The following is a 16240-nucleotide window of genomic DNA, read 5'->3' on the forward strand; positions in this document are numbered from 1 at the left end:
CCCTGTAATGGTATCTTCATCCTGCAATATAGACCTTCGACCAGCTATAAAAATCTTCATCCTGCGATAGAGTCTTCTCTATCTTTCGCACTTCATCCTTCTTTTCCAAATCACAGATCCAAGTGTGTTCAAATAAGTCGAGTTCACTAGGGTACATATAATTATTTCTGTCTGTAAATGAGCCAACATGAATAATAAGAGCAGTCGACTTGTAGAAGGTGAAGTTTGAGGCCGACTTGATGGATAGAGGATTTGACACGACAAAATAAATTTCTTTCTTTGACATCTCGAACCCAAGAAGGGTTTCTTACATAATAAATTTGACTTTGACTTCAACAAATATCCTAGAGCACTCAATGGGTGCTTTGACCTATTGACCATTGACCCAAGCATGAAACCCATGCTTTAATAAGTCAATAAAAATTTCCTTTTATAAATAAATTTTTTTTTTATGAATACATGAATCAAATACAATTACGAAAACTGACACTAATTATACTCTTCAACACTCCCTCTTAACTAGGGAGGTATTCATAATTACATACACACAAAGGTACATGGAAGATCTTAAAAATGATATGAACTATGAAGAGTTCTAGCACACACAATTCTATAGATTAGATAATTGACCATGGTACCTGAATTGGGTGGGACTAAGGTGGACTCAAGGTTTAGCCACTCTAGGTACCATCAAGCTTTTAAGCTCTACCACCAACCCAGTGATCTAGGTGTATATCCAAGGTCGGAGCTCCATGACCAATGCCACCGTCCATACTATGGGATCTAGCCATCAACAAATAGGTCGGCCACATGTCCTCCCAAGCATCTTGTCATAAGATGCTTCATCTCTTCTAATCAACTAAATCAGATATATCCACCAATCCAAGCATGCTTCAAATGCTCAACTTTTTATGGGGAGATCCTGCACAATCACAATCTCAATTAGTAATAAACCTTTAAAGACACATTCAAGTAAACACAGATCTTTGGTCTCTTCAATCATTCGGATGTTGCTTACATCATCATCAAGTTATCCAAATACATCTTGTCAGAAGTTTTCTTCTTTCACTTCTTTAGCAACACCAACTACAGCCTCAGTGCTTCTCAAGTCTTTTGTTTGCAAATCCATCTATAGTACTTTCATTCATTCTCTGATTTCCTTCTTTCTTAAAGGTATTCATTATGACTATCATAATATGCCCTCCCTCTCAACTGGGGAAATGTATTCTTTTCTTCTAATCATGCTCCCTCTCAACTCAGGGAGAATATCGAATATACTTCAATCTTTCGAGGCTTCATTCTTTCTCATGGCATCAAGGTCATCTTGATCATCATCGTTTATGGCTTCCTTCATCATGCTTATCATTATTATCAAACATCTTCAACATATTGAAGATCATGTCCCTGTGAAACCTTTAATAGCAAGTACAGCCAGATACAAATATATAGGAGTATGAGGTTAACTATATCAAGACCATATCATTATAATGGAAGCATCAAAACATTCAAACTTTAGACATCAGATACCTAGACCTAGATAGTTTCATAATCAGCAAGGGTTACATCCTTTAATATACTAGACTTCAACTTCTCGCTAGAGTTTTGTCATAAAAACCTAGACTCCATCTTCAAGACATAAGACCTTAGATAACAATCCAATCATAGTACTATACATTTAAGGTTTCAACAATATGCCTTTTAGAATTACATGTCAGTTTCTACTAGGGTTTATTGCAAACCCTAGATTTTATTATCAAAGCTAAATTATATTGAAAACAATATCATCATATCCTAGAATATATCAATTTCTACTAGGATTTTGTTACAAACCCTAGATTTTACAAACAATTAAGTTAGCATAATTGCATATACATATCTAGGATGCATTTCATATTAATATCTACTAGGTAAATCCAAGACACAAACATTGACACATCAAGGTTAGATATACAACAATTTTATTTAGACTAGGGTTTCGATCATATGGGCGAATATACACATAGGGTTTTCATTCCTAGGATCTTACTATAAAGGTTTTGTTCATGAACCCAAAAAATTGAGGGCTTTTATCATAGCATTTTTCAAAACCCTAAACTTCAAAAGAATAGGCTTTCTAGACTTTATCAACAACCACCAAGTAGATTAGGGTTTCATTAATCATCATTGACATACCCTTATCAATAAGAGGCTAGGGTTTTACAGGGAACCCAAAGGGTTAGGTTTCACAAGAATGATCTAATGATAGAATAACAAGGGTAGATTTAATCTAATGATTTATCGCCCTAACAAGAATCATTGTGATTCAAAACTTAAACATCAGAAGGTTAGTTATAACTTTCAAAATGATTGTATCCTTTAATGAAGATGTTCTTATGGTTTTGGACATACCTGGAGTTGTCTTTTTTACAAACCTTATAGGGTTGAAGTGCTTCCCCTAAATTTAGCCATAAGCTTTAAAACCTGCAATACTTAATGACAAATACAACCAAGCAAAATATGCAATACCAAAAGCATGATATCAATTTGTCAATCTAGGGTTTCTATGCAACAATGGAGGATGGAACCTCAGGGTTTCTAAGTATAAAATCAAATCATCATCCTCATCAATCATCACTAGGGTTTATGATGTATGCCCTATAAATTTAGATATAGGGTTTTCAAGCAACTTAAGATAAGGGTTTTCTTACTAGGGTTTCTCATGAACCATCTAGGAATTACAAACAACTTTTAATAATGAAAACAACATACCCTAGAACCACACAAGCAATTAACCTTAAATCAATTTTGATAGACCTTAAATAAATATACTATACGTACCTCATGAACAGAGAAACCATTATAAAGTACCTGCTACAGGATGCCATTACAGAATCGTTGCCTTCACAAGATCTCGTTTTGAAGTGTTTATTACATTCCTTGACATCCTGCTTGTCTAGTTCTTTGTTTGATGACATTGATGATCTTGGGTGTAGAATCTTTTTACAGCTGCAAGCCCCTTTCTTATAATTTTCTTTTGAAGACCAGAGAAACTTAAATATGATCACTCTGTCTTTTTCTTGTGAAGATCCTATAAATAAGACTTTTCCAAAACACTATAGCTTAGGGACTTCCACTGTCTACTCAATGAACACACACTAGGTTATAAAAGAAGCGATAATTCCTGTCCCACTGTCCAAACCTAACAAGGTTGGCTTCCTATGTGACTGTGTAGTCTATTCCAGTATATAAATATACCCATAATTGCTTCTTTCTAATTCAAGGATTCAGTTTTTATACTTCTGCAAGATGAAGGTGACGTGTTCAAGATAGAGATAAAGTGTCTTCAAACAATTTTAGATGCACAGGTCTATAGATTAGATCTTGTCTCCTTTTTAGTATCATTGTGGATGTATTTTATCAAAACATTTATGCTCAGAATAATTCGATTTGCAATGATTCCAGATTAGAGAGGGTCTTGGTCCTCTCACAAGATGACTTTGACTATATACTCGAGCTTTATGAGGAATCTCGGTTCCCTTTTCAAGTGATTGAAGTCTTCTGAAATATATTTATGCACAAAACTTCAGTATACGAGACTTGGCTTAGTTGTAGCTTCTCTTCCAGATTTTTTTATTTTTTTTTAACTAGGTTCATAGGGTCTTCAATAAAATCATACAGCTTGCTTCCCATCTTTATGATGGAGACTGCTTCTAACCTTTGATCAACCATATAGTGCTACTGAAGTTCGGATTTAAGAGAATTCAGACTAATGATGATTATAGGCCTTTTATATTGTGCCTAGAACTGTGTTCTCTTCTTCAAAGTGCTCGGCCTTCTATAGACTATCACATCTGCCTTTCGGTGTTCCAAAACATGGCTTTTGAGCCTCTTAAAAACTTTGCTATCTTCTTCTTAGGCCGGCGGTTTTTAACTCAGTGACTAGGGCTTCTAGATATGCCCAAAAAAATTTATTTGCTGCCTCTAAGAGTTCAGTCCTAGCTAATTAGATTCCTTTTGATGCCTAAAAGCCTTTGGTGATCTTCTTCCTGCCCTTACACGAACTAAGCTCTGATACCATGTTGAGAAGTCTAGGGCAATGAGATCAGGTCATTTTATTGGATTGATTTCTCTTTACTTTTGATAGATGTTTGTGATTTCTTAATTAAATTCTTCTTCTTCTTATAATTATTGTTTCTTTGTTCATCAAACAGCTACCAAGAACATGAAACAAAGAGACACCAGATGTAGGCACTCAGCGAAGGCAAAAGCCCTAAGAAGGGGAAAACCCAGTCAAACTCTTCCTTAGTAGATTCATATCAAAGTAAGACAACCAAGACCTTTGACACAGACTTTTCTCCTCCATCCATCAAGCTAAACGAATAGGGAAATAGCCTATTACAATTCAACCTTTGTTCTGCAATAGCAACTTCATTCTGCAACAGTAACAATATCCTCTAATGGTATCTTCGTCCTGCAATATAGACCTTCGACCAGCTATAGAAATCTTTGTCCTGCAATAGAGTCTTCTCCCTCTTTCGCACTTTATCCTTGCTTTCCAAATTGCAGATCCAAGTGTGTATTCATATAGGTCGATTTCACTAGGGTATATATAGTTGTTTATGCCTGTAAATGAGTCGACATGAATAATACGAGAAATCGACTTGTGGAAGGTGAAGTTTGAGGCCGACTTGATGGATGGAGGATTTGACACGACAAAACAAATTTATTTCTTTGACATCTTGAACCCAAGAAGGGTTTCTTACATAATAAATTTGACTTGACTTCAACAAATATCCTAGAGCACTCAATGGGTGCTTTGACCTATTGACCATTGACCCAAGCATGAAACCCATGCTTTAATAAATCAATAAAAATTTCTTTTTATAAATAAATTTTCTTTTTTTTTGATAAATACATGACTCAAATAGAAATATGAAGACCGACACTAGTTACATTCTTCAACAAAAGAAAAGTCTTAATAAGCACTTATAAGTGATCAAACACCATTACTCTCACTGCTTCATTGAGTTATATTACAGTGCTTCACTAATTGCAAATTGGTATCTTGTAATCTTGGATTGATAAATGGTATCTGGACATATCGGTTACAAGTAATTTCATTAGAGCACTTTTAAGTTTTCATATTTGCAATCTCATTAAAGCAAATCCTAATTTGGCCATCGTTTGCATCACACCTAGATAGATCTTGCATTTCATCTTGATCATTGACAATTGAGATTGCATGCATTATAGCAAGTTTTACATTACTATAATTTACTTTCCTTGCAATTGCTCATCTCTCTATTGTCCATTGGTGCTAACTCATCTCTACAACATTTGTTTATCTTGTAACTTGATACATTAATCATTGTTGTGCAAGCATCTAATTTCATTTGAGCATTTAAGGCATTGACCTTTCACTGATATATCTTAAGGCTCTAATTCAATCTATTTGATTGTGCTCAATGTCATGTCCCGTCCTAAATTATTTTGGAACAGTATGGGCCAATTTTGGAGGTGATGGGGGCCCATTCGATTTTATTAGGAGGCTAGACTTAGTAGAAGTTAATTCGATGTGATTAAGTATACATGGGGGCCACCCATACTAGAAGAATACACATTCCCTAGTTCGATTTGCATGGAGGGGAAATCGATGGTTAGGTAAGCGACCCACGATGGAGGGAAAATGGAGGGAAAAGTGCTCCACGAAATCTATATAAGAAAGGCATCTCTCCTCATTTGGATAGCTTATCTTTTGACATATTGAACTCAATCTTAGTTGCTTAAGCTGCTTAGTCGAGTTACTATGTTGTTTAGCACACGAGTGTCTCCAAGCAGAGATCTCAACCCTTGCTTCGGTGGACTTCGAGTGCCAGCCCTAGGAGGGATTTCTTCTCCATCTCAGTTCGTAGCAGTAGTAGGGAGACGAGTTACAGCAGTTGTAGACGAGTTCCAGCAGCAAGGGAAGTAACAACAAGGAGGCCGATTCATAGCCACAAGGAAAGGAGTAGCAAGAAGGTCGAGCTACAACAGTAGGAAAGTAGCAGCAAGGGGGTTGAGTTCCAGTAGCAGCAGCGTAGAGCAGGGAAAGTAACAGAGCGCAGAACAAGGAGAGTAGCAGCAACGTAGAGCAGGGAGAGTAACAACAGCGCAGAACAAGGAGAGTAACAGCAGCGCAGGGACTGCGCAGCCATTGGAGTGAGATTTGTTGGGGCAACATTATCCCAGGGATTTGGAGTTGGGGAGCTGGGAGATCATTTGGAGGTCCATTTGAGGAGGATTCCTGGAGCTGGGAGTGCATAGATTGACAGGATCAGTGACAACCAGTGTTGAAAATATCGGTATCGGCAAAATATCGGCAAGGGTCCAGAAAATATCTTATCGGCAATATCGGCAAAAATATCGGCAAAATATCGGCAAATATCGGCAAGCATAAAAAATAAATTTTTCAAATTTTTAAATATAGCTGATATTTTGCCGATATTTTCAAAATATCGCGATATTTTGCCGATATTTTCCGATATTTGCCGATATTTTGAAAATATCGCGATATTTTCAAAACATAAAATATCGCGATATTTTCTCGGCGATATATCGTTTTGCCGAAAATATCGCGATATTTTCGAATATCGCCGATATTATCAACAGTGGTGACAACAATAGAATTCGTATTTGGAAGAGGGCCAAGCTGTGAAGGGTCAATTTTTGAAGGTTGGAACCAAGGGAAACCCTTTCTGGGTTTATCTGGGTTTTTGGCAAGGAGTACGCTCCTAATTTTATAGAAAATTTTGGGCAGATCTGAGGGGTCAGGCAGGGGTCCCAACTTGGCCAGCAGCTAGAGGAGCTAGGGGGAATTTGGGCCAAAATTTCAACGTCAACTTTTGGCCAATCCCTTCATGGGTTATTCTGGGTTTCTTGCTTAGACGCTGGGATTAATTTCCCAAAATTTTATAAGCAACAGGGAAGGCCCTAACAACAGATCATTTCAGGCAGCAGCACCTTTCTAGGCAGTAACAGCGCAGCAATTGGGCTGGATTACCAGAAGATTTGAGGAAGGTGTTCCAATGTTCATTTAGGCTATTGCTAGCTTGCCTAGATCAAGCCTAGGTGCACACATTCCAGCACCTTGTTATACACCTCTTTCCATTTAATAAAATGAGTAGACACCGTAGTTTGGTTGCCAATTTTGTGGTTTGATGGTCTGATTTAATTTTATGGTGTTGTTTTTATTGTTTGCTTTGCATAGCACTATTTTTCCTAGAACATTACAGGGGTATCAAAGCATGATCTTGGCCCAATTGCGGGAAATTAGCCAAAAGATCATGGAAGCTTTACGTATGAGTGCACAGTGACGGGTGAAACCGCAGACAAACCCATGGCTCAAGGGAAATCCAGTATGCAGAAATTTTAGAGTAGAATTCATTGGGACGATGAGAGGTTGGCCCAATTTAGGAGGGTGACAGACCAAACCCATCCTCTCCCTTACAACAAAGACGTTAGAGGTGAACAGGCCGTGGGGCTGCAGCCATCTACATCATGTGGGGAAAGCCGACCAGATCAAGGCCCCAGATCTCCTGAAAAGGAGCAGACAGGACAGAGACGGTTAGAGGGTGAGACCAGGGGGCACTTTTGCTGGTGGAGACCTGGCATTAGATATCAGGAGCCTGAGGAGGAGGTTGAGCATGACGCTGAGAGCCCACAGGATGGTGAGGAGCACATCGATATACCCGGTGTGGCGCAGAAGTCACCTTTATTATGGACCTCTTTGATAGCCCCAGTTGACGCCTTGGTGGAGAGGATAGAGCCTACACACATAGAGCCATTTGTTGAGGGGGTGCCACCCATGGACGAGATGCCAACAGTTGCTGAGGTATCTGGAGTTGTGACCGAGTTTACAAATGATAGATGCCCAAGACAGTTCCACCAATTTTAGGCCGACCTTCTAGCATTACAAAGGAAGGTCGCGTTAGTGTGTGAGGCTATTCTGCAGCAGAACGAGGAGCTAGAGGGCATGAGAGTGGTTAGTGCCAAGTCCACGGCCAAATTGACTCACATTGGGTAGCGGTTGGATTCCCTATTGGTGCAGCGAAAGTGCACGTTGGGCCGTGAGAGCAACCCTCTTCGAGCATACATAGACGAGGTTGCCAGCACTGTTAGGTTACCTTGGCCCTTTGGACAAAGAGAGACAGAGCTACCTATTCGGATTTCATGTGTTGACCAGGATAGCGAGATAAGACGACCTGAATTGCACAGGGTTAAACACCCGCATGTTGGGGTTGTTCTATGAGCGAGAGTTCGTGCATTCGATCCCTCTCTTGGGGTTGGGTGGCGAGATATTCTGAGTTGGTATCCTGTGGAGTGGGCTATGGAGATGGTCGTGGACCTGGGTGTCGCTCAGCAGGAGCTTCTAGGCACTAGGGATTCCTGCAGCGCAGACTGGCATTGGGTTCTGGGTGGGACTATGTATCATTTCCCAGGTATGTTGGTTGACTACAACTGGGATGGTGCAGTTGAGCTAGCAGTTGAGCATGCACATTTGCTAGGGGAGTCTCGATCAGCACCAATGGCCGACCAGTTTATGGACAATCTCTTTTGGTTTTCTTGGTATGGCATTTGTACACGGGATCACTAGGTGATCAACATACCCTAGCAGGAGTTTGTCGAAGGAGGTGGCATTAGCAAGCCCCCAGACAGTGCCTTGTATGGAGCTGGGGACTCTTCACTTTTGTGTGGGGCACAGAGGATGCAGAGGAGCAGAGTAGTGGTGGCATCACTGCTGACACATAGGGAGAGTCACTTCTCGAATCCCTCAAGGGGGATTTGGAGGGAAGATCCATTTCTCAGCGGGGATAATGATGCGATGGTGGAGGTGATGATACTGATCGAGTGTGATCTGACACTTAGAGTCATAGCTCCAAGCCATCACATCCAGGGATGTGTGGGAGCATCTAGCGTTGAGCAGTGGTCCACAAGTGGGCATGGAGATGCATGGTGGTATGTTGTAGTCTGTTGGACTACGTTGTGGAGTGGGAGTGACTCACATCGCATTGAGTACATATGGGGAGTGACAAGTGCAGTGACACAGGCGGGAACCAGGACAGTACGGGATGGCATAGCTATAGCCGAGGGTATCCAACAGTGTACAGGGGTAGGCCGCGATGTACAGTGGCATGTCCAGGAGTACTGGGATGATCGGTGGTATGTAGAGGCGTATGGTGCTGCACAGCGAGGTCTTGGAGCGTTGCCTCCAGGGACGCCCACGGACAGAGATACCGAGCATACCTTTGGGTGTAGTTCACCCAAGATCGATGGGGACACAGTTGAGCAATGTTTGATGGTATCCGCATTGACTCACATGCCTGACCCTCTTCTACATCACTTACAGGAACGGGCGATTTGGTTGTTGTCCTTTAACACTTTGGGCACGAGCAGCAGGGGACGGGGAGCTCACCCAAGATATTTGGATGACACTTGATGCGATAGAGGGGAGACTTCTCAGCGGGGGCATCGAGTTGGTGTGCCAGTTGACAGCCACAGGTCATCAGATGAGGTGATCATCGACAAGGATGGCATATCATTCATCATTGATCCTGTGCCTAAGGAGCTGGTCACAGGGGAGACATGTGTCACTCTTTCCACAGGGCATGTCTGGACCATGCTTGAGTAGAGGATATCGTGTACGGTTGAGACAGTTGTCCAGTATGTATCTGGGTTCCTGAAATTGTATCGACGCATTCTCCAGTGGGCGAGTAGTGGAACTAGTAGCGATGGTTGGCAAGAGCAGGATGGATCCGCATACACTAAGTCAATTACGCGTATCAGATACCCATCTATTGGTTGCATTCAGGGGGTAGCTATTTGGCACACGTGGTTTCCAGTGGTCATCAGTACTACACAGTGGCAGGCACAGGACAGTTTAGCATGCCTCAGATTAGTTCATGATGTATGTATCCTATATATGGGTGGCATGCAGGGACTAGAGATGAGGGCCAGAGGGATTCCATCAATTGACAGGGCTATGCCGCAGCAGGTCTGGCTATGGGATGCAGGGATTCAGTTGATCGATAGATCACTCATGATGAGTGGAGTCGTGGCAGAGAGTGATACAGTTCACTCTTGGGATGACACATGGGGGTTCATAGAGGGTTTCATCATATGGAGAGGCCATGGAGATGCCTAGGCAGGACGTGTCTCGCCTCTTTCAGTATTCCATCGTCGAGTTCCAGGAGAGGAGGATATTGTCTGCGCACTATGGGGAGTATGACATAGTCAGGGTAGCGCAGTGTTAGCATGGTGGCACCAATCTAGGACTAGCAAGGAACTGGGGCATCATAGCTCTTCACAGCTCAATAACCTTTAGGGATGCGTCAGCTATTGCAAGGGGAGATCATACAGATCTTCCATTGGGCTTTAGCGAGACACTCATGGAGCAGGGGACTTCTGGTACTTACATCGGGCAGGATAGTGAGTGGAGCGAGGGGAGCTTCATGTTGGACAGGATGGCCTAGGATCCTAGTATTCAAGGATTCTTTCATATCAGGATAGTTCTGAGGTCAGGGATGATTCAATGGCACATTTGGGACCCTGGCACATGTTGCAGTGACAGTGGGGAGCAGAAGTCAAAGAGGATGCTCATTCAGGCATTGCCTGAGGACAAGCGATTTTTGGTGCATTGCGGGAGCTTATCGATTGAGAATGCTACTTGGGAGGGCGAGCACATACTTGAGCGTCGAGCACTGAAGTTGCTTGGTGAAAACCAACATTTGGGAGGGGAGGATTGTCATGTCCCTTCCTAAATTATTTTGGAACAATATTAATTTCTACATTTTGGAGCCAATTTTGGAGGTGATGGGGGCCCATTCGATTTTATTAAGAGGCAAGACTTAGTAGAAGTTAATTCGATGTGGTTAAGTATACGTGGGGGTCACCCATACTAGGGGTATACACATTCCCTAGTTCGATTTACATGGAGGGGAAATCGATGGTTAGGTGAGGGACCCACGGTGGAGAGAAAATGGAGGGAAAAGTGCTCCATGAAATCTATATAAGCAAGGTAGCTCTCCTCATTTGGATAGATTATCTTTTGACATATTGAACTCAATCTTAGTTGCTCGACCTGCTTTTCTGGGTTACTATGCTATTTAGCACACGAGTATCTCCGAGTTGAGATCTCAACCCTTGCTTCAGTGGACTTCGAGTGCCATCCCTAGGAGGGAGTTGTTCCTCATCTCAGTTCATAGCAGCAGCAGGGAGATGAGTTACAGCAGTTGTAGTCGAGTTCCAGCAGCAGGGGAAATAACAACAAGGAGGTCGAGTCACAGCCACAGGGAAAGGAGTAGCAGGGGTGTCGAGTTACACCAGCAGGAAAATAGCAACAAGGGGGCTGAGTTTCAGCAGCAGGGAGAGTAGCAACAGCGCAGAGCAGGGAGAGTAACAACAGTGCAGAACAGGGAGAGTAACAGCAGCACAGGGACTGCACAGCCATTGGAGTGAGATTTGTTGGGGCAACATTATCCCGGGGATTTGGAGCTGGGGAGCTGGGAGATCATTTGAAGGGCCATTTGAGGAGGATTGTTGGAGTTGGGAGTGCATATATTGACAGGATCAGTCACAGCAACAGAATTCGTATTTGGAGGAGGGTCAAGCTGTGAAGGGTCAATTTTTGAATGTTGGAACCAAGGGAAACCCTTTCTGGATTGTTTTGTGTTTTTGGCAAGGAGTACGCTCCTAATTTTATAGAATTTTTTTGGGCAGATCTGAGGGGTCAAACAAGGGTCCCAACTCAGCCAGGAACTAGAGGAGCTAGGGGGAATTTGGGCCAAAATTCCGATGTCAACTTTTGGCGAATCCCTTCATGAGTTATTTTGGGTTTCTTGCGTAGAGGCTGAGATTAATTTCCCAAAATTTTTTGAGCAACAGGGAAGGCTCTAACAATAGATCATTTTAGGCAGTGGCACCTTTCTGGGCAGTAACAGCGCAACTCTTGGGCCAGATTACCAACAGATTTGAGGAGGGTGTTCCATTGTTCATTTTGGGCTTTTGCTAGCTTGCCTGGAGCAAGCCTAGGTGCACACATTCCAGAACCTTGTTGTACACTTCTTCCCATTCAATAAAATAAGTAGACAGTGCAGTTTGGTTGCCAACTTTGTGGTCTGATGGTCTAATTTAATTTTATGGTGTTGTTTTTATTGTTCGCTTTGCATAGCACTATTTTTCCTAGTTTGGAACATTACACTCAATAATTTTACTTGCCATATAATTCCAAGTCGAGTTGCTAATATATTCGTGTGTATTTCCTAAACTTGTTGATCCTCAACAAGTTCCTCATCCATTTCACCTTTAGGGACTACCCCCTTAGCCTGCTTATAGGAGATAGCTTAAACAGAGTAAGTAGAGATTAGAGTGACAGCGCCTACTCTAATCATTGTGCCTTAAGTGTACACTTGAGGCGACAACAAACCTTGACTCTATGGAAGAAAGAGAGCAAGCGGAAAATGACCTCAAGGCGAAATGGGTTGACCCCAAACTCTTCCTAAATAATGAGTTGTAGAACTATGCGTTTGCAACGGATGGTACATTGGAGAATTTAAGCATGAACAATCTAAAGAAACTTCAAAACTTGTCCAAACTTTATTCGATAGTGTACATCAAATCCCTATAGAGCTTCCAAAATTAGTTGCCAAATCAGTGCCTATAACTCAAAAAAATTGTGTTAGTTTGAAATCAAAAGACTTGCTTGTACCAATGTAGAAATCAAAAACAAAAATATTTAACACATTCCAAGCAACCTAGTATATTTTTTTATTATTTAAATCAAAATCTATCTACAAATGCTACGTATTTTGTTATATGCTATGGCACTAAGAATAACCTCATTCTAACAGCGTAAAAACTAGATCACTTAAAATACATGTAAATACTAGAAAGATGATAACAAATATGTTTAATATATTTACAGATATAGCGTAAGGTGATACCTGAACATAGTTGCAATATCGAAGCTCCCATCAACCTAATGGCTTTCTTTGCATTTTCAACCTCTTCCTAACAATTAACAAAATTAAAGAGCAATGTCAAAAGGAAGTGAACCCACAATAGACAAGTAACAAATCTCTACTCTATAGATTCTAGAGATCAACAAAACAACCTCTCCCTCTGCCTCTCCCATGATTTGTGTTGGGGTTGAGAGGGAAGGGTAGTGTGCCCAAAAAACAAGTAAAGTAATCATGAACTAATTTTAGAACAAAGGAGAACCACTAAGTCTATCTTCTAATTAGTTAAATTCCCTATTGAATTGCATTAAAATAATGTGCCCCAAATGTTAAAGACCTTGGAGACAAGGACAAAAATGTCACATCACAATTGCTTGAAGAGTAGTTGAAGTAGCATAAAAGAGTAGAGAACAAAAAAGAAATGCAAGGCCTATAGAGGCAAAAAAGAAAAGATTAAAAATGAAAGACCCACAAAGAGAACACAAAATAAAAGAGGTTCTCAAACAAGCAACATTGTGGTGCGCCCAAGGGAAAAGGTGTTTTTGACATGTTTGACAACAATATAGAAATGGTGCCAAGAATATATATTGTTCTCATTCCTTCTAATAAATAGCTACAACCCTATATTATGAACATAATGACTATCTATAATATTGTTATAACTATAACGACATATTTATGATGATAATGTTCCATCAAGCACAGTATAACCCATCCCTCTTAACAACCTGTCACCCTCAAAGCATAGTTGGGTAGAAACTGCATTTGGTGAACCACAAAACTGTTGATTCCTTGTGTAGCATTGAGAGGTATTCCTGCATGCCAAGAGGCCTCCTAAGTCTGCCTAGAAGATTTATGAAAATAAATATTAAAATCCAATCTTTTATTGGGCTTCATGTAGGCTCAAAAAGGATAAGTCGGCCCAGCTCATGAAGAGACGTGTCCCTTGGGGTAAATGCACCCTGTTGACCACCACGTGTCAATGACCCATAGCAATACACCCCCTTTTTCCCAAAAGGGATAGCGCCTGACCGATGTGTTCGTGCCATACAACTATCATCATCAGTTTCACTTCCAAGATGTTATGTAAACCCTTTCTGCATGTGTATAATGTAAATAATCTCAACAGATCTGTGTCATGTATGTAATTGCCTAGGTAAACCTACTTTTCCAGTGACGATCTATATTTCGGGAGGTTTTTTGTTTCACCGATCCATTCTCGGATGGTCAGCAAAGTTTTCCTTAAGTCTTACCCCAAAGCCGAAATGGATTTTGTCACTGGGATCTTAGGCGAATCCTAGTGTTCTAAATCGAGTCTATGTAAAAGTGATTTGGGAATAATCCTAACTATTTGGTTAGGTTCTTTTATTACAAATTGCTTGGTTTGTTGGATTATATTTGTGTCGCAGAAATGGGTAGTCTATGAGGGTTGATTACAAATGGGTTATCCCCTTTATGATGTAAAAAATATGAAAATCATAATGTAAAGTGCCTTGAGGGTTGGAAGAATAATTTATCCCCTCATAGGTTAATTAATTAAATTTTCTGGCCAAAAAATAATTAAAATCCTAAGCCAGAAGTTTAATTAATTCTAGGTCCTAGGTAAATTTAAATTCTCCAAAGCCAAAATTCGTCGGTCCCTACAAATTAAATTTTAAGAGGTCCAGAGCCTAAGGTAGATTAATTATTTTGATAAATTTTAAGCCTTTGATCCTTGGGGTTAGGTCAAAGTCAAAATTTTGGGAAAATTAATTCAAAATTCTAATTTTTGAATTAATTAAAATGCATTTAATTGAAAATTTCGAATTTCCCCAAATATTTAAATAATTCGACGAATGAGATTAAAAGAAATTTTAATCCTCATCAACAGTCGAGATTGCTTTGACGAGGATCACTCGAACAAGCCGTTGGAGGATTTATCTTTAAATAAGAAGTCATTTGTCAATCGATATATCCGACCTTTGAGTCGTGTGCTTAGCAAGAAGCTCATGTAATCTTTTTTTTTCGGATAATAAAGAAAGACTTTGGGGTTAAGTTTTGTTGGTGTTACTCTTCATGGAAACACTGTAAGATGTGTTGTTTTCATGCCTAATTTTTTTTTTGCCATTGATGATAGCTTCTGAAAAGTAATTTGAGTACAGGTATCTTGCTCAGTCGCAATGGTTTAAATGATAATTTAAATTTTGAATGTAATAGCAGGTATCTCTATTTATCTGAATTTTATTATCATTTTCTCACTCTATTTTAATGGTTGGATTGAGTTTTGCCGGAAAATTTTGATTTTCAGATCCTCGGGCGTTACGGAAAGTTTTCAGTTGAACCAGCGAACTCCCGATCCGTGTTTTCTGAGGAGCCTAGTAAAATTAATTCCGGGCTTATCATAAGATTTTTTGTTGGTGATGCATGAAGGGTTTCGAGTTAGCACCTCCAATAAATTTTTAAAAACTTAATTTAATTTTGTGTGAAAATAATAGATCTAGATGTTGAAAGTCTTAGGTTATCAGATCTGAGAGCGGAGTTGGACTCATACTCCTCAAATCTAATAGATCTACCATTCTTGTGCATAGATCTGTAAATTTTGTAATTATTTTTCTAACGTGGGTTTTCTGTGTTTTAGTTTTTATTATTGTATATATCGTTTGGGTGTTTTCTTGTTGTCGTGCAGCTACAGATCTAAGAATGAAATTTATGTAGAGTCCAGATCTAGGCCCTAGAGGGTAAGATCTAGATCTTTGGGGTTTATCAACATCATTTTGCAGGAGTATTATTCAAATTAATTTTGTAATCCAAGAGTTTAAAAAGTTTTAAATCTGAAAGTTTTCATAAGGGTTTAACGGACAAATCTGAAGCAAGTGGATTCAACATTTTAATTAAGATTCTGAAAAAATTTCAAAGAGTTCCTGGGCTACCATTTTTGTTGATTGGTTTCTTCGATTTTCTGCCTAGTTTTTTGGGTTCCTGCAAAATTTCAATTTTTTTTTTGTATTTTGGGGTTTCTGGAGAATTTTGGATTTCTTTGCAGCATTCTCCATTCTCATCGCTCCTCCTTCATTGCTACCCACGGATCTGCAAACCCCTCACGCTACCTGTCTATATCTTTTCCACCAGTTGCCCTCATCCTGCAAACCTGCAACTCCCTTCCTTTGCGTCCCTTACCCTTCTCTTCTACGCTGCCATAGCCTACTGCAACCCTGCGGATCCCTCTTAATCCCAAACCTCATTGCTCCCTATGCCTCTCCCTCAAATCCCTTCGCTCGAGTTTCCTCCTA

The 16240-nt window shown here is 40.3% G+C and overlaps 1 protein-coding gene across 1 annotated transcript in view; it reads right to left on the reverse strand.

Annotated features, from left to right (window-relative positions):
* Positions 1-16240, reverse strand: part of LOC149263339 (S-adenosyl-L-methionine-dependent methyltransferases superfamily protein) — a 252836-nt gene that overhangs the window by 86621 nt on the left and 149975 nt on the right. The window contains exon 5 of the mRNA XM_089387669.1: positions 12957-13023. Within this exon, the coding sequence (XP_089243795.1) occupies positions 12957-13023 (67 nt within the window). The remainder of the gene's footprint in view (positions 1-12956; positions 13024-16240) is intronic.

The sequence above is a fragment of the Pinus tabuliformis genome, chromosome 6, assembly GCF_031772625.1.
Source record: "Pinus tabuliformis cultivar Carrire ecotype Pingquan chromosome 6, CPIR1, whole genome shotgun sequence".
Lineage (NCBI taxonomy): Eukaryota > Viridiplantae > Streptophyta > Pinopsida > Pinales > Pinaceae > Pinus > Pinus tabuliformis.